This window comes from Poeciliopsis prolifica, unplaced genomic scaffold (genome assembly GCF_027474105.1).
Source record: "Poeciliopsis prolifica strain line A6 unplaced genomic scaffold, Auburn_PproV2 SCAFFOLD022, whole genome shotgun sequence".
Lineage (NCBI taxonomy): Eukaryota > Metazoa > Chordata > Actinopteri > Cyprinodontiformes > Poeciliidae > Poeciliopsis > Poeciliopsis prolifica.
This window is the reverse complement of record NW_026562397.1, coordinates 5,674,304-5,697,430: the sequence shown is the minus strand read 5'-3', so window position 1 is coordinate 5,697,430 and position 23,127 is coordinate 5,674,304. Positions and strand designations below refer to the sequence as shown.

General features: G+C 40.2%; 1 protein-coding gene across 1 annotated transcript in view; it reads right to left on the bottom strand.

The window, feature by feature from the left end:
• The window catches only part of zgc:77784 (uncharacterized protein LOC402947 homolog), an 85,040-nt gene that overhangs the window by 28,756 nt on the left and 33,157 nt on the right, over window positions 1-23,127 (bottom strand). Inside the window, exons 3-11 of the mRNA XM_055045529.1 lie at window positions 21,676-21,833; window positions 20,039-20,159; window positions 17,775-17,913; window positions 16,727-16,854; window positions 10,518-10,642; window positions 7,381-7,552; window positions 5,701-5,906; window positions 1,029-1,110; window positions 712-880 (exon numbers count right to left, since the gene is read on the bottom strand). Of these exons, the coding sequence (XP_054901504.1) occupies window positions 712-880; window positions 1,029-1,110; window positions 5,701-5,906; window positions 7,381-7,552; window positions 10,518-10,642; window positions 16,727-16,854; window positions 17,775-17,913; window positions 20,039-20,159; window positions 21,676-21,833 (1,300 nt within the window). The remainder of the gene's footprint in view (window positions 1-711; window positions 881-1,028; window positions 1,111-5,700; window positions 5,907-7,380; window positions 7,553-10,517; window positions 10,643-16,726; window positions 16,855-17,774; window positions 17,914-20,038; window positions 20,160-21,675; window positions 21,834-23,127) is intronic.

The following is a 23,127-nucleotide window of genomic DNA, read 5'->3' as shown; positions in this document are numbered from 1 at the left end:
TTAAACCTCAACTCAGAATCTGCATAAAAGTAACAAAAGCCTTGAACATCCATCACCCTGTTAGCGGATGTAAAGACGAGGGCCCTCTCTCAATCTAACCAGAGTAGGAAAAGTTTCCTTTTTGCAAAAAGTGCATTAAGTATGAATCAAATTCAAAGGAAAGTGTGAAGATAAATCAAATAATAGCAAGTTGCTATGTGAAATTCAAATTGCTTTCTAAGGAGTCTTAGCTATTCTGTTAAATTTAAAGATCACACAGCGGTTTCTTTCAAATGAACGGCTGCAACAACTGAATCGACCGACCGCACTGTCACTGTCAGGTCAGCAACGCTTATGTTTTACACCAACAATAAGTCTTTGCTGTTGTTATTTTTTCAGTGGAAGGGTGAAAAGTATGGCGACGTCTAATATAAGGACGTCCCAATGTCAGTAGACCAAAGTCCTTCAACTTTTGACACTTCTTTTTATTAAACTATATAATAAGAGGGCAATATCTTATTGACTGCCGACTGGTGGCAATGTTTTACTGATTCTTATTCAAACATTGTGGCAGGGAGGTATTTTAATTAAATACCATCAAATTTAACAAAATAATAAAAAAACAGCAAGACCGAACAAAACAGATTAAAAGCGCATTTATCTGCAGGGTAGCTTGGAGTTCAGGAATAACCTCCGACGCTGAAAGTCTCGTTTCTGCTTTCAAACTCTTACCTAAAAGCCTCGATGACGTAGGAGGTGACGGCATCTCCGCCTTCGTGAGGATTGGACTGCCACGTCAGAGTGACGGTGCTCTTGGTCACCTCGGTAACCACGGGTTTCTGCGGCGGCCCTGGAAGCTGGATGAACTCAGACGCTCTGGATCCCGAAGAGGCTCCTTCCTCTGCGACACAGAAACATGACCCTGGCTTGGAGCTCCCGTACGGCTGAGACCGGCGCGGATTCTCTCGCGTTGAGTCAACAGACGGCGCTCTCGGAAAGACGGCGGATGAAGTGTGTGAAGAGTAAGAGAGTGTTTCGGCAAAACGTACCTCTGACAGTCAACATCCCGCTCCAGCTGGATTCCCCCGTGGGACTGGACGCCACGCACGTGTACATCCCAGAGTCGGCGTCCTGTCAAAGAAAAGACCAAAGAGTTGACTCTATTTGTCTCTTTTTAGAGTTTCGCTTATTTTTTGACCCTTCAGGTGAAAACGATTAATCAAATTAACCCCGATCAACCGACTGTCGAAAGACTTTTCAGTCAATTCAGTTATCGATTAATCGTTAACTGGACTATGGAGTTAGAACTGTGGAAATTAAATGTAATATATTTTGTGCTTTTTTTCCATTCAGAATTTCCTAAAACAGTTGTTTTTTTTCCCCTGACTGACACAACAGCTAATATAATTAGCAATGTTTATTTGGGAGATCACTTGTGCTCAAGCTTTCACTTCCTGTCTGGTAACTTGAGATGTTCCTTTAGTGTTGTCCATATGTTTTGTCTTCGTGCTGCCATCATGTTGTGAAGTGCAGCCGTCCCTCTTGCAGCAAAACGCCCCCACAACACGATGCCGCCACCCTCTATTTCACAGTTGGGATGGTGTTCTCGGGCTTGCAGGCTTCCCACTTTATCTTCCAAATGTAACAATTGTTTTGGCTTAAATACTCCGACTTCGCGCATGTCAGCCCACATGACACGTCTACCAAAGTGAAGTTTTTGTCTCTGAGCGCATTGCATGCTGACTTCAGAGGAACAGCTTTGTGTTTTCATTTTGACGCTCTCCTACCAGATTCAGATTCAGTAAGCATCTTTATCAGATCGGTAGTTAAACCTGGAATAATAGTTTTTCAAAATGTTGTCAAAACTAGTTTAGTTTTAAACTGGAATTCACAAGAAATACAAAGATTGTGCACCCAAATCTTTTTTTTTCTTTAGAAATGATTGCAGCTTTATAACTCAAAAAATAACGATACAGCAAAATTAAAAGCATGAAATTCAGAAACCTTGATGTGAATTTTTGTTTTCCTTTGCAGACCTCTGACAGGAACTAAAACAATAATAATAATAATAATAATAATAATAATTTTTACAGAGAATGCTGCACATCAGCCTCTAATTCTGCTATTCTGCAAAAAGTCACAGTGTGATCTGGTTCAAAGCATTTTTTGTGAGGATTGTATCATATTTTTTCCATCACAAAAGAAAAAGTGTTATTCTGAAACAATTGCTCCCAGTTTTATTTTGCGGATTACCTTTTCTAGTGCATAATTAGAAGCAGTGTATCCCCTCACAGAAATCAGTGTTTCTTTGTGAAACAAATAGACCGTCTCCTCTTAAAAACAGCAATTATGCTAATTTCTAGAATCAACATTAAAATTAATTCGTTCCTAGTTTGGAGTCAGAAAACAAGCTTTTCCTTGAAACAGACGTTTATTTTATATGTAAAGAAATAAAAAAAGTGACTATTCCTTGTTCCTTGTAAACCTTTGCTGGCTTATTTGTTTGTTTTGTCACTAAGAGCTAAAGCAGTGAGAATCCGTCAGAGCAGCACCACCGCAGCCTGTGGAAACAAAGCAGAGAGGAGCTGAAACACATCAGAAAGCCCAGCAGAGTTCAGGGCGATTGCGGCGCAGGGAGATAATTCTGGATAGGTATGCGGCTGCCAACATGCCACTCTCTGCAGGCACAGGCCAGCGATCCGCTGCTGGGAGAAGCACTGCAGTCTCCAGCAGTTTTAGGTGCGGCGCTCTGCAAACGTAAACGCGCCCGCAGTCGTTTATGGCTCTCTGTTAGGAACGGACGCGTTGCTCTAATGCCACAAAATGTTAGAAAAAGTAAAAAAAAAAAAAAAAAGGGTATGATTACTTTCGCAAGCCACTAACTCGGCTTGCGAATAATGATAATGGAGAATCTCATTGACTCACGTGTGAATATTTCTCACAGACAAAAGAAAACCAATTATATTTGGTTTTGCTCTGTTCACCTTCACTCTATAACTTGAGTATATTTACTTTAAATCATTTTTTATGTCATATCATTTAAATTGCCCTTCTTTGTGCCCTATAATACAAATTCAGTCAGTTCAAATAACTTTTCAGTCAGTCAGTGCTGCTTTTCCAATATTGATTTCACTACAGAAACACAAACTTTTACCACATATTTCATGCCTAGTTTCTGGTTGTAAATATCTTAGTAGGTCTGAAAGTTCAAGTGACTTTCCAGCAAGAAATGGGAGCCTGTTTTAAATAATATGAATGTTATTCATATGAATAAAAATGCACTAGTTCCACTGGCAGATTGTTTCGCTCATAAGACATTTTTCACATGTGATAAGAGAAATAAAACTGGTACTTTGTAGTAAATATTAAAGAATTGCTGACTCAAAACAAGCTCCTATTTCTGGCTGGGAAGTTACTCATAAGTTAGGTTTGTCGTATTTCAAAACGTACTAAGATATTTACACTAGAAACTAGACAGTTGAATCTTCTGGGTTCACATAATCACTTCAAGTTTATCGTTGCACCTACCAAGCACGGCTCGTTATTTTTGGTGGATAATTATTCCAAGTATGTGCAGCGGAAGGCAGATAGAGATTTATAATTAATCACCTGTTTTGCGAACAGGAGCCAGAGGTTTGAGGTCGTGTGTGCAGCTGTTTTCATTTTATGACACATTTTGAATGAAAGAGTCATATGGAAAAATAAATACAAGCAAAATGTGTAACTTCATGTTTCAGTTACAGTTTTTGTTGTTTTATGAACATTTTAAAAGACAATAGCACTTTGATACAGGCTTTCCTGACCACATACAGTTTTTATTTATTTCTACTGCATTTTTTTGTTGTTGAAATTGCATTTATGTTTTAAATATAGATATTGTGTAGCAGACCCCCATGTATCCAAATGAAGGATTGTGGCTTCACTGTTAAACAGTGAGATTTATTGGAAGTAATCCCTGAGTTTCACCATAACAGCTCTATGTACAAAGGAAATTACACCAAAAATATCGAAAACGACACCCTAGTTTTTCATTACAACAAAACAAATTCACAATTTCAATCAATCAACATTAGAAACATCCTGATTTACGAAACAAACAAACCTTGTGCCTCTATCAAGGTGGGGGCTAAAAATAAGATACATTTTTATAACGCTGTTGCAACTTGTCTTCCGTCCTCTTTTGTCATTAAGCTGCTGGATAATATAAACAGCGGAAGCTCTCTTATCAAAATAAAAGCATCAAATCGAAAAACCGGAAGTCAACCATATATTATACAAAATAAAATGAAATAAAGGCAATAAGCACGAAAGAGGGAATACAAGAAATGAGGAGCTTTACTTGGTCTTATTTACATATAGTGTTTGTTTTGTGGGACTTCAAATGGAAATTAACACTTTGCTAAGTTCGGTATATTTCTGGCAATTCTGTATGTTCACTAATATGAGCTGTCCCATTCACAAGATGTGCTTGAGGAATTTGTTTTTAATTTTTTTTTTTTGGAACATACAGAACGTGCATGTGTATTGCACATTGAAACAAAACAACAACAATCTACAATATTCTTATCAGTGCAGTGTAGGAAATACTAATCCGAGTGCTTTTCAACCTCACTTATTCTCCCCTCTCATCACGAAGAATCACAGATGATTCTCTCCGTTCCTCTCTCTCCGCTCCAACTTCAGAGCCCCCAACACTAACCAGCCTGCCTGTTCGCATCATGAGCTGCACGGCTCTTCACAGTCGAGCGGCGCTCGTGGCGTTTCTCCGTGTACTGGCCGGGAGCCAGTCTGCTGGAACCGCCGTCGGACCATATGAGATCACCCTCCGCAGCGCTGACCTCTGGCTGACAGACAGCGCAGCGTGCGGCAGCAGGTGAACTTTTTTAGGTGACTCCAACTACTACTAAAATATTGATGCGCTCGTAGGGGCCATGAGCAGGGTGAATATTTTTAGGTGATCTCTCTTTCTCTCTCTCTCTCTCTTCGTCATCTCCGTTCCCCTCTCTTTTTTCTCCCCACCCTCTCTCGACACCGCACTAATGCATCTCTTCTGTTCCATTGAGCACATTGGCGTGGCACATTCCTCCTGCCTCGGCGGTGCACCGGGCCACGGCTTAATGCTCCCACTTCCACTGCTGAGAAACAGGGCGGTAGCCGAATGAGCCTCGAGATCTGATCAAAAGCCAGTTTCGATGATTAATCGGCTATCGATTAATGAGACCGATTCCGTTTATTCTCTTTTTTTTTGCGTACGCTCCCAGGGAGACAAAAACGAGGGGCGTGGTGGGGGCTTCTGACTCCTCTTCCATCAACGGAGAGCACATTAGCATTTATAAACAAGCGCCTTCATTAACATCACAATTACACACCAAGTTGGCACATAATTGTGCCGCCTTGGTGCAGCTGGTCTTTGAAATCCTGCCTCACCTTAATTCTGCCCTGGAAAATGGAGTTTCTGATGGAAATGAGATAAAATTCTGTCACTGGGTGGGCTGCAGGGAGCGGGGACAGCAGGTCACAGATGAGACACTCTATTATTCTTTAGAATTTTTTTTTTTTGTAGCTTCTATCACCGTTTTGCTCTGTCGAAGATGGGACAGACTTAAAAAGAATCCTTTTCAATCCCCCTTCCCTCCTTTTGAATGAAAGCGACCACCACACACACACGCACCCCCCCCCCCCTCACACCCCCCCCCCACACACACACGCAGATATACACACCTTTAGATCTGCAATTTGCAACGTGCCGTTCTCCATCAAGGTCACTCGGGGTTTATTTCCCTGCAGCCTCTCTCCATCTTTCTCCCATGAGATCTTGACTGAGGTGCCTCCAACTAAGCGGCAGTGCAGCTGTGCCACGGCCCCCCGGGACACGGTCTGGTTGGCCGGACCCTGCCGGATGATCGGTGGGATACGACCCGAAGGCCCTGGCAGTTTAAACGGAGAGGATGAAAAATAATTTAAAAAAAGCTATTTGCCCCCCGCCAAATTTATCTCTGTTTGCGGTCTTTTTCTTTTATCTCAGCTAAGTGCTGAAAATGCTCAACTCCTTTCAGAGTCAAACACAGTTAGAAAACACAAAATGAGGTTGTCAAATAAGGAGGAGAAGAAGTTTTCCCAAAGCAAAATGATTTCAAGTGAGTCAAAAAAAAAAAGAAATCCCCCTAAAACTAAAATCTACTTGTTCCCCCTTTGGAGATAACAGCTGCCGTCAGACCAGATTGCGACAGTCACTCTACCTCACTGTGAAGCCATTTCGTCCCTCCATTATCCACAATGGAGGGTTTCACAGTATTGCCGGTTTGCTTAAGGTCAAGCCACATCATTTTAATTGTCTGTAAACCCAGACTTTGACTTTGACTACGTCGCAAAAGACCTCTTTTTGTTGAGCTTTTAAGAGACGAACTTGCTCGTTCTCTCTGGATTATTGTCTTTCTGTATAACCCAGGTTATCTGTAGCTTAAGGTCACCAACTGAAGTCATGTCCTTCAGGGGTTTCTGCTGCAGGTCTGGCCCTTTCTTGCATGAGCACTGACCTTAACTGAGGCAATGAAGTCAGGTGTACTCTAGGGTTTGCTCTGGATGCTTTTTTAAACCTCCTGATGAGACACTGATGCACTCTATGAGAAACTTTGGTCCACTGACCAATGCTCAGACGGTTCATGTTTCCTCTATTTGAGGATAGAGTGACTCACTGGAGTTCATGAGCTTTTGCTAATCTTTTCATCCTATTTCTGTTCTCCTGTTCTCAAGAACCACTGAAAGAAACGACACAAAAAACCTCCAGAAAGAACCGAGCGCAACTTCACAAAATTTAAAAAGAATGAAGCAGAGTCACATTTTAGCGGTTGTAGGATTTCTCTTTCTTTTTTTCCCCCACAGTGAATATAATCTTCATTTAAAAACCAAATTTTGCATTGGCTTGGGTAATCATTAAAATAGCTTGATGATGAGCTTCACCATTTAGATGTAACAAAGGCAAAAGAAATAAAAACATAGATATGAGAGCAAACTGTTCATCACAGCACTATGTTTTAGTGGTGCTGTCTCTACTTAAAGCAGAAAATGAAGTACAAACACATTTGGAAGACTGAGGGAATGTAATTAGAAAGTTGCCAGCTGTAAAATGCACAAGAGGGAAAAAAAACGCTTCAGATGCAAACAGGTAGAGTTTAATGGGCTGCATAAAGAGGACAGAAGAAGACATAAATCTGCCGTTTACATGCCTGAAAAAGAACATTAGGTCTAGAATTCATCGCTCATCCCTGATGGGCCTCCAACTGTGCCCTCCCTTTATGAGCCCCTGTTGTTGTACACCTACTAAGTAATTAATGTGTTTACCTTATTAGCTGGTGGTGAAGAGCAAACCTTGTAATATGACCCTGTGGATCAAAGACGTACCTCCTTCCACCTCCAGCAGGGCCTTGGTCAGGACACTTCCTGCCACGCTGATGGCCTGGCAGACGTAGAAGCCCGAGTCCTCGGGGTGGACGTCCGCGATGATCAGCTCGCCGCTCATGGAAACGGAGTACCGACCGGACTGCGATGGTGGCTGACCAGGAAACAGCAGCATCTGAACACATCGATGCACAAGCCGAGTGAGGAAGATCTACTTAAGACGTAGGAGTGCCAAAGTTTATGAAAAAGCCAAAGGAACAGCAGAATCTGAAAACAATCTCCCTGTTTTTCCCCAGTGGATTTAATTGGCATTTAATTATGATAGATCAACAAAAAATCCACAGAGAGCCAAGGCTCAGTCAGATTTGGTGGAAACAACACGAATGTTGCCAGTTCTGCTTACGAATATCATCCCCAAAGCATGATGCTACCAACACCATGCTTCATTGTGGAAATAGTGAATTCAAGGTGATATAAAACATAGTTTTCTGCCTCCTGTAATGTCTCCTACATGCCCAGTAGCAAACTGCAAATACGACCTTTGATGGCTCTCCTCTTGCTCTCTCTTCCATTAGAGTCAGACTATTGGATTGAAAAATCACTGGTTGCCCCGTCAGCTGATTCTGCAGCTTCAGACTGATTTAAATCAGTTCTTTAGTCTCCATTATCCTGTTTGTTGGTGAAAGTTTTCCAGCAAACCTGCACAGAACAGCTGGATTCATGGTAAAAACTAACGTGCACTCAAATGAACTAATTGGTAATTAGGTGCTTTAGTTAGGTGACTTGTGAAGGCAACTGAAACTTGATTTTATTGTAGGGTCTTACTGCAAAGTGAGCAGAATATAAATGAACATTTATGCACATTTCTGAGATTCCACATTTAAAACTGCTTTTTTCATTTCTTCTACCTTTCCAAATAGATCGAGCCCAGCTCAATAACTGCAGCTTTTGCATCAGTAAAACCTGAACTACATTTCTCTACAGCAAAAAGTGTGATTAGCAAAACTTCTCCATCGTGGGGGAAAAAACAAAAAGGAATCTAAAGTTTTATTTCTCTAAAATCTAATAAATCAATGCAGCTTCAGCTCTTTTTGGTGAAGCTGGGCTTCATCAGGGAAACGTGTCTTTTGTTCCGTTGTGTGTGGAGTGTTGTGTGCCTGGTGCAAAAACCAAAAAAAAAAAAACTACAAAAAAAAAATAATAATAAATAAAATTTACGCAAGAATCAATGTAATTTTCTTTCCCTTTAGCCTTCAAAAAGCCTGACTAGTTTAAAGATTAAGTGGAATCAACGACTTGAATCTACCAATTAACTCTTCCTTTCTGTTGTGCACAATGCCCTGCACGGCGACGCGCATTCCCACATAAAACCCCCACAAATAAATCTAATTAAATCGGAGCAAATAACCAGAATGCAAGGTGTTTGTTGATGATGTCCCAGATGTCTTGTAGTTCTGTCATCCTGTTTTTCCGGATGTAAAACCAGGGGGGAAGGCATCCATTCATCCGACCACTTTATTCCTCTAAGAGGCTTAGATCTCGATAGATGGACCGAAGTTATAAGGTGACAGATAATCCTCCAAATAGAGTGAAAGAAAAAAAAACAAACAGCCAGCACAACCGTAACAGGAAGCAGGCATGTGTATTCGCTGATACTGCGTGGGGACAAATAAAAAAGAAAAAAAGCGAGCTGCATAAGCCTGTGCTTGGACTCGGTGCAGGTAGCTGCTAATTGAGCAGAGCTGAATTTATAGTCGGGATAATGTGGAAGCAGAGCAGAGTTTGCCTTGAAGGAGCACTTTCAGCACCTGCTAAGCCCTCCTTCATTCTCCTGCTTTATTCGTCCAACTGCATCCGGATCAAATTCCTGCCCACAGGGGAGGAGAAGGAGAGCAGAGACTACGATGCTGAAAAAAATGAAGTTTCTCTTAATCCTCAGCTTTCCCGGTGGAGCCTCCGGTTTGGTGCCAGCACTGGCATGGAGATGATGATAATCCCCTCCGACTCGACAATGATCCTCATTCCAGGCCCAGAGCATGATGCTGCCTCCACCGGGCTTAAGTTTGGGGGTGTTGTCGTTCAGGTAATGCACTGTAAAATGTAATTAGTTCACTTTACTTAAAAAATGTTAGGAAACCGATTGCCTCAAAATCTCCAAATAAAGTAGCTAATTCATTTTAAGATGTTATAGCTATAAATAACTATGTTTAGACCACTCAGATAATGGCAGTAAACCTGCCATAATCAACAACTAACTGTGTATATATATATATATATATATATATATATATATATATATATATATATATATATATATATATATATATATATATACACAGTTAGTTGTTATATATAATATATATATATATATATATATATATATATATATATATATATATATATATATATATATATATATATATATATATATATATATATATATATATATATATACACACACACACACACACAGGCCTCCCCTGACTCTCTGCACCTTGAGTCTTCAAGTACTGTCATCATTTTTGGAAGGAAGTCTTGTCATGAATGACCTTGGAAATCTTCTTGCTCTTTGGACTTATTTATGCTCTGAATTTGGAGTACACTCAACAAGTACACCTTTGATTTCATCCAAAGGGTGGTTCTCTCACTTGGACATAAATTCCTAAAACCAAAAATACAATAACTCAAAAATCTTCTGATGCAATGAGTGAATGTGACGTGACATTATAGATCAACAAACAAAAAAAAAGGTTTGCACCAATAAATCTTCGCCTTGAATTGGAAAAACCTTTTATATCCACCGTGGAAGCTGTATTTTCCAGTAGGTTATCTCTGGCAGAAAGCTGCATGTGTAAAAACGTGTGCAACATTTGTCTTGAAAATTTGTTTTGAAGAGTGTGGGCAACTCAGAAAAAAAAGGTGTCAAGATGAAATATATATTTATAAATATAAATATAAAAACCTGCACATGTTTGGGTGAGTCATTCTCACCTTTGAAAGTGAGGCATGAAACTCTGTTGATGTGACAAACAACAAAGAGCTGGTAAAACTGTTCAGGCAGCTAACACCGACATGTAAAAAAAACAACAACTTGAAACTTTATGCTCACAAACGTCTTGCTCTCTGTTCCAGCCTCTTACCTGGCTGCCCTCTTTCTGCCAGAAGATGGCAGGTGGAGGGTTTCCTGTGGTGCCACATTGGAAGGTTATGCTCCTCCCTTGGGCGGCAATCTGGTCTCTGGGCTTTGCGGTAATCTGAGGAGGCACTGGAAGGAAAGGAAAACGGGAAGGCTTATAAAGAGCCTTAGTTCAGACAGAGAAAAAAAAAAAACGAGCCTTTTCTGATCACATCCTGGTGGATCAGCAGTCACAAAACGTTCATTCGTATTGATCGACTGGCCTGTCAGGGTAACAAGTTTTGATGGACGATAGTTTGTCCTAGAAATTCCTGCAACAAATGATAATGTTGTCATTTAGAGACCATGTTCAATTAATATAACAAAAATAAATAATAGTAATAGCATTAAGGCAACTACACAAACTCACACACTGAAAAAAAAAACTTTTAATTTCTAAAAGAACCAAAAATGGCAAAATGGCGGCTTTTAAACTGGGTTAAAGGGGAGTATCTCTGCTGTTGTCCAAATGGAAATTATTGCACACATTTTGATTTATTGTGTAATAAATTGATTTAACCGTTACTGTGACAGGCTTATGTATTGATAAAGTGATATGGTGACACACTGTTTTCAATAAACCACTGTTTAAAAAAAAAAAAAAAAAAAAAAGACAGACTGCTCTCTCCAGAAGGGAAAGAGTCCAATTATCTTGATGTCTTCTTCATGACTGATGGTAGGATGGATTGCAAGATGGATAAATGGATCGGGGCGCTTCGTCTGTCTGTAGTGGTAAACAGAAAACCGAGCCAAAAAGGCAGAGCACTCGAGCTAGCACTCTATCTGGAGATAGAGATCACAAGTGAAAAGACTTGAGCTGAAATGCTATTGGCTGAAATTGGCTTTTTTCATAGACTCAGCCTGGGAGATTGGAAAGGATTCCTGTCACAGTGGAAAAGCTTAGCTGCTGCTGCTGCTGCTGCTTTGCCTCAAAAAAGTCAACTCAGCTCGTGATGAGGGTATCTCCTCAGCGCTCGGCTTCAAATCTCATCTCATCTGGTCGAGAACAAAGAAGCGCGTCCGATCTCCAGTCAACCACGCGTCGCCAGTCGCGATTTCAAATATAGGCGAAGTGGGCAGATGCCCAGGGCGGCTTCTCCCTTAGGGCGGCCATAATAGTAAACCCCTTTGCAGTTAAGTCTGTAGATTATATCTTGCTTAAAAATTAATTATCCTTGCAACAGCTGTGCAAATTAATTTGTGTTTTTTAAGTGCAGTGGTGTAAAACATGTTTCTAAACATCAATGATGATGTTAATTGACAGTTGTGCAGTGAAATGTGTGTCTTGATCGAAATGCAACACATAATTATATCGATGTTTGACTTATGGTGCGATTTCATTCAATTGCATTGATTTCTTTGCCTCAAAAAGAAAAAGAAAGTATACAACAGAGTTGTATACTTCCAACTGGACTGTATTTGGTTGTTATCTGTGTTTATTGTATTTCATTATCCTTGTTTTTCCCACATTTTTTCAAATAAAATATTAATCATATTAATTTATTGGCCTATGGCCCCAAACAAATTAGGACCGCCCCTGTACGCCGCCCCTCCATTCGCCGGCCCTCCGTTCGCCGAGCTTCACTGGCTGCCACTAATTCAAGTCGATGTTGGCCTAAAAAGTTCCCCTCACTGTCATTATATCATAAATGTTTATTTGATGGGATTTTAGTTTTATTTCAAAGCGTTCGGTCTGAAAGCCGATTTACATAAACGTAAAGGATTAAAAATGGCTCCAGACGTATTAAGTCCCTCTCCATCACAGCTGTTTACTCTGATGCTAATCGATAAAACCCTCATTAGCTCTTAACAAGCTGAATGGAAGGATCTCTTTGCCCTTCTGAGCCGGTTTTGATCTATCTCCCCTCTCTCATCCGTCTCTGATCATTAATGAGAGAAATCACCTCAAGCTGAACTGAAGAAAAACAAACGGCAGGAAAAAATAAAACCCTGAGACGCGGCGGATCGACGCCAACCGCCGATGTCCTCGTGACATTTTCTTTCTGTCTTATTTTTGGAAAAAGTCTCAAAGAGCTCTCATTTTCCATCTGAGGTCAGATCGTTGCATTATCCAGGACGTCATCGCGTCCTCCGAGGCTCCACACTGACCGCTGCCCACTTCATCCAGCTGGATTGATTGGCTCGCAATTCTCACAAAACATGGAGCTTCTCCAGCCTGGATCCATCTGCTCTACGGTGCAGCATGCATGTGAGCACAAACGCAGAGTTGCCCATCTGCAATACCGAGGGGGGAAAAAACCCAAAACGCATCGAGTAACTTTAGTTTCTGCTGCAATTACATAAGCAACACTGGTCCAATTACATCAGCCTGACTAATAAACTATGTACTGACTTAAAGCTGCAGAATGTAGCTTTTATGAAAAAAATATGATTTTCACATACTTGCTGTCAGGAAGAAGCTGCATTGTAGTAGAGGACAAGAGGGGAGGGTGTGAGCAGCACCTTTACAGGCATGATTGACTTCACTAAGACCTTTCTCCTGGCTCTGATTCATTGTTTCTGACCAAACATGTATTTCTGCAGTAGAATCGCAGACAGAAGGCAGAGTAGCTTGATTTTCGTCTCAAGTTATACTAACAGAAACTTGTCCTCAATGATTAATCAAGAAGGACAAAAACCGCTTAGAAGAAGTGAGCTAGTGACTGGACTCCACCAATGTGGGCCGGACCCCATTACTTAAGTAATACAACTGAAAGTCAGCTGTTTTCAGTGTCGGTAAGATATCGACCACAAAAGCAGAGATGTATGTGTGAGCTGATTAAAAGGTAAACTGTATTTTCTCCGACCTTCACCAGACTCTCCGCAGGTGAGAGTGAAGGCTGAACGCACTTCGGTATCGTTGCTCTGTTTTGTTTCTTTTAGATTTCCGCCTCATTCACTCATGGACCATGCAGCATTTAAAACAAAATCTCAGAGTGAAGGTATGCATCGGCATTCTGTACATGCAGAGGCTGATGTTTCAGTGACGCGCCGCCTGTGCTAATCGCTAACAAAAGCAAGCGAAAGGCTGTGAACTCCAGCAAACACTTTCTCATGGTATAATAAGAGTAAAACCTGATTCACAGCAGCTGCGAAACCTGCATCTCCAATAGGTCATCTATAAATATTTGTGGCAGGAAGGTTGGAAAAAATATTCTGAATTATGTTCTGAAAGCTCTTTTTATCATAAAGGTCTTGAATATAAATCAGACTGCAGATCAGAGCGAGTTTTTTTTTTACTTTCAGCCCTAAAATTTTGATTACTGATTAAAATCCCAACGTACGCAACAAATATCAACACCACATGCACATCTAATCACAGGGCGAACACAGACACACACAGACGAGTGAATGACGATTCCTGCTGCGATGCAGTAGAGTTGATCAGAGAGCCACTGGGCGATCTGTTAATGGCTTTGCTAGTTAATTTATAACAGAATAAATGCACGTTATAAACTTTAAATCCTACAGGTTCAGCTAAAGAAACAGTAGTTCTTACTCCTTTTGCTTCACTCAGCCATGTTGAACCTTTTTTCACCATTTAAGATTCTCTATTTAGTCCTCTGCACGTTTTAATTAGTATTTTCTTCACTCAAATTGTGTTTTTCTCTTTATCGTCGCAGGGTATTCTACGATGCTCCCTAGCTATTGTGTTGTTTAGTTTTGTGACAGACCAGGGGGATTAAATCGCTTCCTTTCTCCGCTGTGGAGCTGAGGGGTTCACCGAGAGGTCACCGGGTTTTTCCCCTGACTGCAGTCGAGGCAAAGGCTTCAAAACAGTAGAAAAATGATGACGTGGATATCGATTCATGCGGCGTTTGTCGCTCGTGGTTTTTGTTTGTTTTGCTCACGTTTTGTCGTGTTACAATCAAAAACGTCCGTGAACAACAAAAATGACTGAAAAATTTGCAGGGTGGGATGAAAGGAAGTCGTCTATCCATCTTCCAGCTGTTCAGTTCAGACATCTGCTGGAGAGAATCAGTGAAAAAAACGGAACAAATCGCACAGGTTGGGAACAAAGATGATTAAGTTGTAAAGGAATTTTAAACTTCAACAGATTCAGTTCATGGTCATGTTGGGCAAAGAGGGAATTATTCAGAGAGGCAGCCAAGAGACGCATGGTGACTCTGGATGAGCTGCAGAGATCCATAGCCAGTGTTGGAGGACCGGTCACCGTCCTAGAAGAAAGCCTTCGCTTTCTTTCTTTCTTTCTTTTTTTCGCTTTCGCAAGAACATGTTTTACATATTTGTTGTAATGTAACAATAAGAGAATAATAATATGTGAAAAAAGATTGTTGTGAATTTTGTTGCCTTCTTGTATTTGTGTCGTTGAAGGTCTAAATAAAATCTAATCTAAATAAACATTAAGAAAAATCAAGAAGTCTTCTGCCTCCTCTCAGTGTTCCTGCTGCCATCTGCAGAAATTAACCAATCACTTGCAGAAGAAGGGATTTAGTACTGTCAATCAGGATTGTGTAGTTGCTGCTAAACTGCTAATGCCGGAGAAACAAATCGGCATTATAGAAAAACAGTTCATCCGCCGTCATCGGTAGCTATGCTAACTAGCCTGAGCATTCACAGCAGTGGCGGTTGTGGGCAGCAGCACATACACAAGAGTGATTGACTGCTCTAAGATCCTCCTCCAGGCTCTGATTGGTTGTTTCTGATTGAGCTGTGTATTTCTGCAGGGAGGGGGCAAAGGAGCCTGACTTTCTCCACAGATTATCTGTGTAAAAAAAATCAAGGTTGTCTCAAGTTAAGCTATTAAAACATCTTTTATATGTATATATGTATAGATATATTTAATATTTGTCAAAGGTTACATACTGAAGCAGTGAAGGGGGGGAAACCTGCTCGAGGCCACAGCAGACGTGAGGCGTTTAAGGTTGTGGCCGTAGAGCAAGAATTTGACAACGTTCCAGATCACAATCACTCCTGACCCGCATTTTAAAAGTTTTTCTTTTTTTTTTTGAGAATTGATTTATAAGCTTCTTTATTCTTTTGGTCACTCAAATGCTTTAATTTTCTTTTAAGGGGAAGCTCATGTTGCTTATATTTTAAATCCCGCACGCTTCTCTATCATAGTTTAAAGCAACACCACATCAAAGTAAAGCTATGTCATTATTTAACTCTGAGACATGGGTTGAGTTCTGATTAAAACACTTTTCAGCTCCACTTTCTGCTGCTTGTCGCTGCAACCCAAGGCAGGATTTGCATGGTGTCACATTATCCTGACACACTGCCTTGGACATGGCAGATGTGTGTAGAAGGAGTCCTTAATCTGGTGTTACACAGTCTGGGGCTTCCTTATGCCTTACTGCAGCAACACACAGGCTGTCAATGTGTCAGCACCTAATGGAGGGACTTATTTACACCATTAGGCACTGATTGTTGCTTTTAAAAACCATTAGGAATAAAAGATAGAAAATAACTTAAATTACCCAGAGACACAAATGTCCATTTCTTTTCTTTTTTTTCTCTTTCCTAGATAAGAATTAGATCTTGTAGAATGAGCGAAGTGGAATGATGACAGGGCTTGAAAAGTGATGGGTGTAGGGGAACAAAATAGGAATCTAATGAAATGGATGAAACACCGAGCCAGAAAATAAACACATGGAAAAGTGTTTACGGAAAAAAAAAGAGAGAGAGAAAGAAAAAGAGCAAGAAGGCTGGATGGAAAACTGTTGGGTTTGGATTTCATTCTCCGTGATAAAGGCTTTAGTGAATGAAGTCATCGCAACTATTCACTCGTCAAGACGCATGACGAGTGTGTGGGGAGAGAGAGAGGGCACTGAGAGTGAGGCGGAGGCAGAGGGGAGATAAGGAGACAGGAGGAGAGAGAGAAAGAGAGAGAGAAAGGGGGAGTCATGTCTTATTAATACTGTGACTGCTCTCTGGCAGTGAGTGAAAGTACACATCCATCAAACATCTGTCAAACAGCGTAATCCATACGGTTTAACATAAGCTGCTGGCACCGATGTCGGACCCACACAGATGCTCGCGTCTGAAAACACAGCAATCATCGGACAAAAAAAAAAAAAAAGAAACGGCAGCGGGATTTATATTAATACAGCCATCATGTGACCTCACGGCACCGGAGGCCCTGGATCGGGAGCTCCTTCAGCGCAGGCTCAAGTACGCGTCTTACTCGGTATGCGCGGCGCGTGCGCTCACCGTGGACCTGCAGCATGGCCGAGGCTTCCGTCTTGCCCACGCTGTTCTCAGATGTGCAGGTGTACGTCCCTTCATCCTGCGCCTTCACGCGGAACAAACGCAGGTTGTTGCTGTTGCGGATTTCAAACCTGGGAACGAAGCGAAAGCAAGATACAGGAAAGGCTAGCAGGGTGGACACACACACACACACAAAATAGATAAAATACTAACTGCACAAAGAGTAAAAAGCAATCTGCTGGTAGGACAAGATAAGATTCACGCCCCTTCCTGTCACTCAATCTGAAGCCATGATTTTCTTTCTTTTTTTTTTTTTGGATGAATTTTCTGGAAACAAATAAAATGTCCTGGAAAAGATGATAAATCAAGAAAAAAAGCAAGACTGAATCAGGCTTTATGATTAAAACAATTGCAATTGTGTTCAAATATACATTTAAACATCTGGCAATCACGGAGCATGCAGTGAGTTAACGAGGTCCATTTAGTGCATTTAAAGAAACGAGTTCAAATAGAATGAGATTAGACTGAAGATAATACGATAAAATATCCAAACAAAACTAAAGATGGTTTTACTTTTCCTTAAGTGATGCACATTGGAATATTTTAGATGTTTTTTTAATAGAAAAATCATCAAAATGCAAGAAAACTCAAGATATAAATGGCAGGAATGTATTGAAGCAACGCTCAAAAGACTAGCAATAGAAAAGAGTGAAGAGTTTGTGCTGATGAAATTTACCAAACATAACCTGAGTGAAGGTACGACTCTTTCCATGTTGACAGCAAGAGCTTCTTTTCTGGTATTTTGTGTAATCAAACACGATTTAAGAATCAAAATGATAAACCGTGACAGCTTCATCCTGTCTATGCATTGTATACGGGAAGAAATGACGAAACCGTTCAAAGCATTCATTTCCACCAATGAATGCTCTTTGAAGTTTACCACAAGCTACACTAACAGAAAAAAAAAATTAAAGATCAAACCTGACGCAAATGTGTGCCAGAAACTCAAAAACTGAGATCTATTCCGAACATGCATCTCATTAAGTCTCACCTCCCGCGAGGAAGCTCCCCTTCCTCTCGCCGCCATCGCACGGTGGGAGCAGGATCGCCGTGGACCTCACACAGGAAGTCCACGGTCTCTTCCTCCATGACCACCTGGTTTACCGGGCGCCGTACCAACACCGGACGTTCTGCAGGTGCAGAGGAGGCATTATGCACGTCCACACAATAACGATTGATGAGCAGAATAAGTTGGAATGCTGTAAAAGTGCAAAACTCCTCACAGATTTCTGGGTTCAGCTTTGGAAACATGAAAACGCGTTTTCAAATGATTTCATCTTTCAGATTAACCTGGCCCTATGTGAAAATATAATTCCATCATTTTCAGCCATGACAATTCACCAAATTGTTTTCTGTTAGATTATCTACAATCCACTACAAGATCAATAAGTGCTTAACTCAAACCTGTCTGACAATATAAAGTACACTACAGCACCACATTGAGTTATAGACATCAGTCTGGAAGGAATTCACTCATTTCTTAGTCTTCGGGTCTCAAGTAAACATTGAGCGTCATTGTCCATTAATGTGGTGAACCTTTCCCCAAAGAGGAAAGGTGGAACTGGAACCACCCCAGTTAGCTACCATCATTAGCTGGCTAGCTACCTCTATAAGCTAGGTAAATTAGCAGGCTAGCTAGCTATGTGAAATTATGGCTAAGTCATCTCTTAGGCTCAGTCTCTAGTAAATAGTGAGAGTCATTGTCCACAACTGTGATGAACACAGATAGATAGATAGATAGATAGATAGATAGATAGATAGATAGATAGATAGATAGATAGATAGATAGATAGATAGATAGATAGATAGATAGATAGATAGATAGATAGATAGATAGATAGATAGATAGATAGATAGATAGATAGATAGATAGATAGATAGATAGATAGATAGATAGATAGATAGATAGATAGATAGATAGATAGATAGATAGATAGATAGATATAGATAGATAGATAGATAGATAGATAGATAGATAGATAGATAGATAGATAGATAGATAGATAGATAGATAGATAGATAGATAGAGATAGATAGATAGATAGATAGATAGATAGATAGATAGATATAGATAGATAGATAGATAGATAGATAGATAGATAGATAGATAGATAGATAGATAGATAGATAGATAGATAGATAGATAGATAGATAGATAGATAGATAGATAGATAGATAGATAGATAGATAGATAGATAGATAGATAGATAGATAGATAGATAGATAGATAGATATAGATAGATAGATAGATAGATAGATAGATAGATAGATAGATAGATAGATAGATAGATAGATAGATAGATAGATAGATAGATAGATAGATAGATAGATAGATAGATAGATAGATAGATAGATAGATAGATAGATAGATAGATAGATAGATAGATAGATAGATAGATAGATAGATAGATAGATAGATAGATAGATAGATAGATAGATAGATAGATAGATAGATAGATAGATAGATAGATAGATAGATAGATAGATAGATAGATAGATAGATAGATAGAGATAGATAGATAGATAGATAGATAGATAGATAGATAGATAGATAGATAGATAGATAGATAGATAGATAGATAGATAGATAGATAGATAGATAGATAGATAGATAGATAGATAGATAGATAGATAGATAGATAGATAGATAGATAGATAGATAGATAGATAGATAGATAGATAGATAGATAGATAGATAGATAGATAGATAGATAGATAGATAGATAGATAGATAGATAGATAGATAGATAGATAGATAGATAGATAGATAGATAGATAGATAGATAGATAGATAGATAGATAGATAGATAGATAGATAGATAGATAGATAGATAGATAGATAGATAGATAGATAGATAGATAGATAGATAGATAGATAGATAGATAGATAGATAGATAGATAGATAGATAGATAGATAGATAGATAGATAGATAGATAGATAGATAGATAGATAGATAGATAGATAGATAGATAGGCCCAATTAAAAAAACATCACTGCTTTAAAATATTTCTCCAAAGAGTAAGTCACAGTTTCTCCACAGTGACTTTAAAGACTCATTCCCACTTACTGACAACCCTGAATAAAAGTCATAATAATAGCAAACAGTGGTTTTGTTTTGAACTTCATTTTCACATAGGGACAGAGTTTTGCCCTTTATAGATCACAATTTATTTAGTCTGGTCATTTTTGTTAACATTTGTTTCATGATTCGAAACATTATGTTTTAAACAGAAGAAATGTGTGCAGTTTTTACCGTAAACGACCAGCTCAGCAGGATCGCTGTCCCTCTCTCCCACCATGTTGGTTCCCACACACACATACATGCCGGCATCGCTCTTCCTGGTGGGGGAGATCATCAGCGTGCCCCCTCGCATCTACAGGAGAACATCAGCATAGAATGACAGCTCAGCTCAGAGTCTCCTGACGTCTCACGTATCCTGGATCGTTTTGGCCTTTGATGGCAAAAATCCATATTAGGAAAGCTTTCCAGGAATAAATTATGAATATTTTATATCAAAGCAACAAGTGAATCGTTGTGGTTTTCCTACAAGCGACCCAGTGAGCTTTGTGTGTGCTGTGATAAAGTTTCTCCTGCCCTAAGACAGCCACTGCCTGCATTTTAAAAGTTGACTTTCAGCAAACTCGCAGCCATCTCCGGGTTTTTCACACATGATGGGAGAGGACGACAGGGACACCAGGGATCCAGACATTTTCCAGTCCACAGGACAACAACATGTCTGCCCTGAATTATAGTCTTTCGAAACTATTGTCAGTCTAAATGAGCATCTCTCCCTTTTGACTTCGAACGCCACATCATACATGAGGTTCAAGGTGAGAAAAATATGACAAATCCTTTTTTTTTCTGTTTTGTTCAAAGTGACATTAGCTGTTGCTTTGAGCTTAGTATGCGTCAGCTAAAATACATTTCTGCTTTTTGTTCTGTGACAATAAATGCAGAAGAAATTACAGGTTGTAAAGAATTAGATTTTTATTATTATTATTATTATTATTAGTTAGGAAGTACAGAAATGTCGAGGTCTGATACTCTCAGAGGCAAACTACAAACTACAACGTTTTGAATGTCACCATTAGATAATTTATTGGGTTTTGCTGCATCACTATGTCTAATTTTATACTATTTTTTGTGCAAAAATAACAAATTGAACCTTGTCTCAGTATTAGTACTTTTTTTAAAATTCATTTAGAGAAAAAAAATATTTGAACTAAGCTACACAGTGAGTTGAGATCAAAAGTGGTTTTGATTTGATAATAATTACTGTTCATGACAAAAATGTTCACATCACTTGAACTTTTAGTGATATGACCTCAAAACTCAATCTATTTTATTGGATTTTATCACCCTAGTTGTCAAGTTGAAGTGAAAGAAATCATCTTTTACCATATGTTGCAATGGTTACCATTGGTTAACAATATTACCAAGGGTAATCAGTGCCAATTATAAATGTTGGCATTTATAATTTAGCCAACACATGAGTTCAGGCACCAAGTTAACAATGTGTTGAAAAGCACATTTTTCAATTCGAAACAGCCTGATTTAGTGTCTAAAAGTGAACAGAAGTGAATAGCATATTCTATTACTCTACAATGACAACAGGAACTGGAAATAAATTTGGAAAATGAAGCCGGTTCTTTGTTGGTCTCCTAATGACGTGTCGGAGGAGGTTCAGGAAGTTGAAATCATCAGTCCAATTTATTAAGGCCAAGTGTGCCTGTGATTGCGAGCGAGCAAACAGCCACAAGAGAGACAGCAAAACGCAGAATCATTTATCCCTAACAAGAGTTACAACACTCAACAAGTCAAATATTCGTGGATACGTTATCATCAGAAAGAGAAGAGTTTTAAGTCCGTGCTCCTGCGGTCACGCTCACCGTGATGCGGTCGTCTTTGCTGCTGACGCGGGCGTTGTTGCGTTTCCAGAAGACGGCGGGTTCGGGGTGACCCCGTGGGGGCACGCACTCCAGCACCGCGGGTTCTCCGGCGGCCACCACCACGTCGCTCGGGGCCTGCCGGAAATCATCTCTCAGGACTGAAAGAGATGAAACTCTTTCAATTAGCTCGAAACGCACAGACTGGGGGAACCACCAGGTCAAACACACAAGCAGCTTCATCAAAACATCATCGGTTTGTTTCTCCTGGAAGGAGCTGCCACACTTTCCTTTTTCAGGCTTGATCGAGCTTCCTGCTTGGGATTGAGAAAGTTCATTATTGCATATGCATGACTGCTCAAATCCTGCTCCCCCCACTTGAACATCCTTCATGTCTCCCCACTCCCACGTCCTGGTTTCCCTCTTCCTCCTGCTGTCAGGCCAGACTGAATAATGCACATCCTTCAGTCCAACATGAAGCAAACAAATAATAATGGCGCATTTATAATTTAGGCAACACGTGAGCGAGTAAAAGAGAAGAAGAGGTTTAATTCGCTCTCCTGCGGCGGCTGGAGTCAGCAGTGAGCGAGAAAGCTGATCCCCCTGAATCGGAGCCACCCTGCGGATGAGGACAGGATGAGAGCTTTGGCACGGCGACCTCTGATATCCTCTAATCTTTTCCTGTGATTGACGGATGAAAGCCTCGGCTTGAACCGTGAACCGAGCCTTCTCGAGAGAGAGAGAGAGAGACAGACAGAGACAGAGGCTCCTGTACAAATGGAAACTGGTATTCTTGAGGCACTGACAGCCTCACACTCTCAAACACACACAGGCAGGCGCAGACAGCGGGTTTGCCTCGTGCTGTCGGACCGCAGCATGGTTCTTTATCCTCTCTGTTTTTTTTTTTTGTTTTTTTTTTCAAAACAAGGAGTTTTATTTCAGCCTAATAAATCAATGCAGTTTCCTTTTACACGCTCATTAATAATTTAGTCGTCTCTCGCTGACACAGAGATAAAAGAGCTCGCGCTCTTCCACCAATGCGCAATCTGTGTCAAAACACGAAATGCTGATCCCTTTACGGCCCTTTCAGTCAGCTGATCAAAGTATTTGCTGCGGCGAGCAGAGTCACACGTTCCTCTTATTCAGCCCTGAAAACAGTCTGAAGACTTAAGTGATCGTAAGGGAGATTTTCTCCCCCTGCACAGGTGGAATCGCAGGCGAAGGCAGGAAAGTAACTTCCTGCACAAGTGAAGCGACAGGTTCTCGGCTTTAACCTTTGGGAAGAAAAACACCCTGCCCTGTCGCATTCCCATTACTCCCTGGTTTTTTAACGAAACTCTTTCAATTATGCTTTCCACGAAGCACAATGACACGAGGAGAGATATGGGAAATTAATGAACGAATATAATTAGAACGTCGCTTCCCGACACTCTAATGTGGCATCAGCAGAGAAAA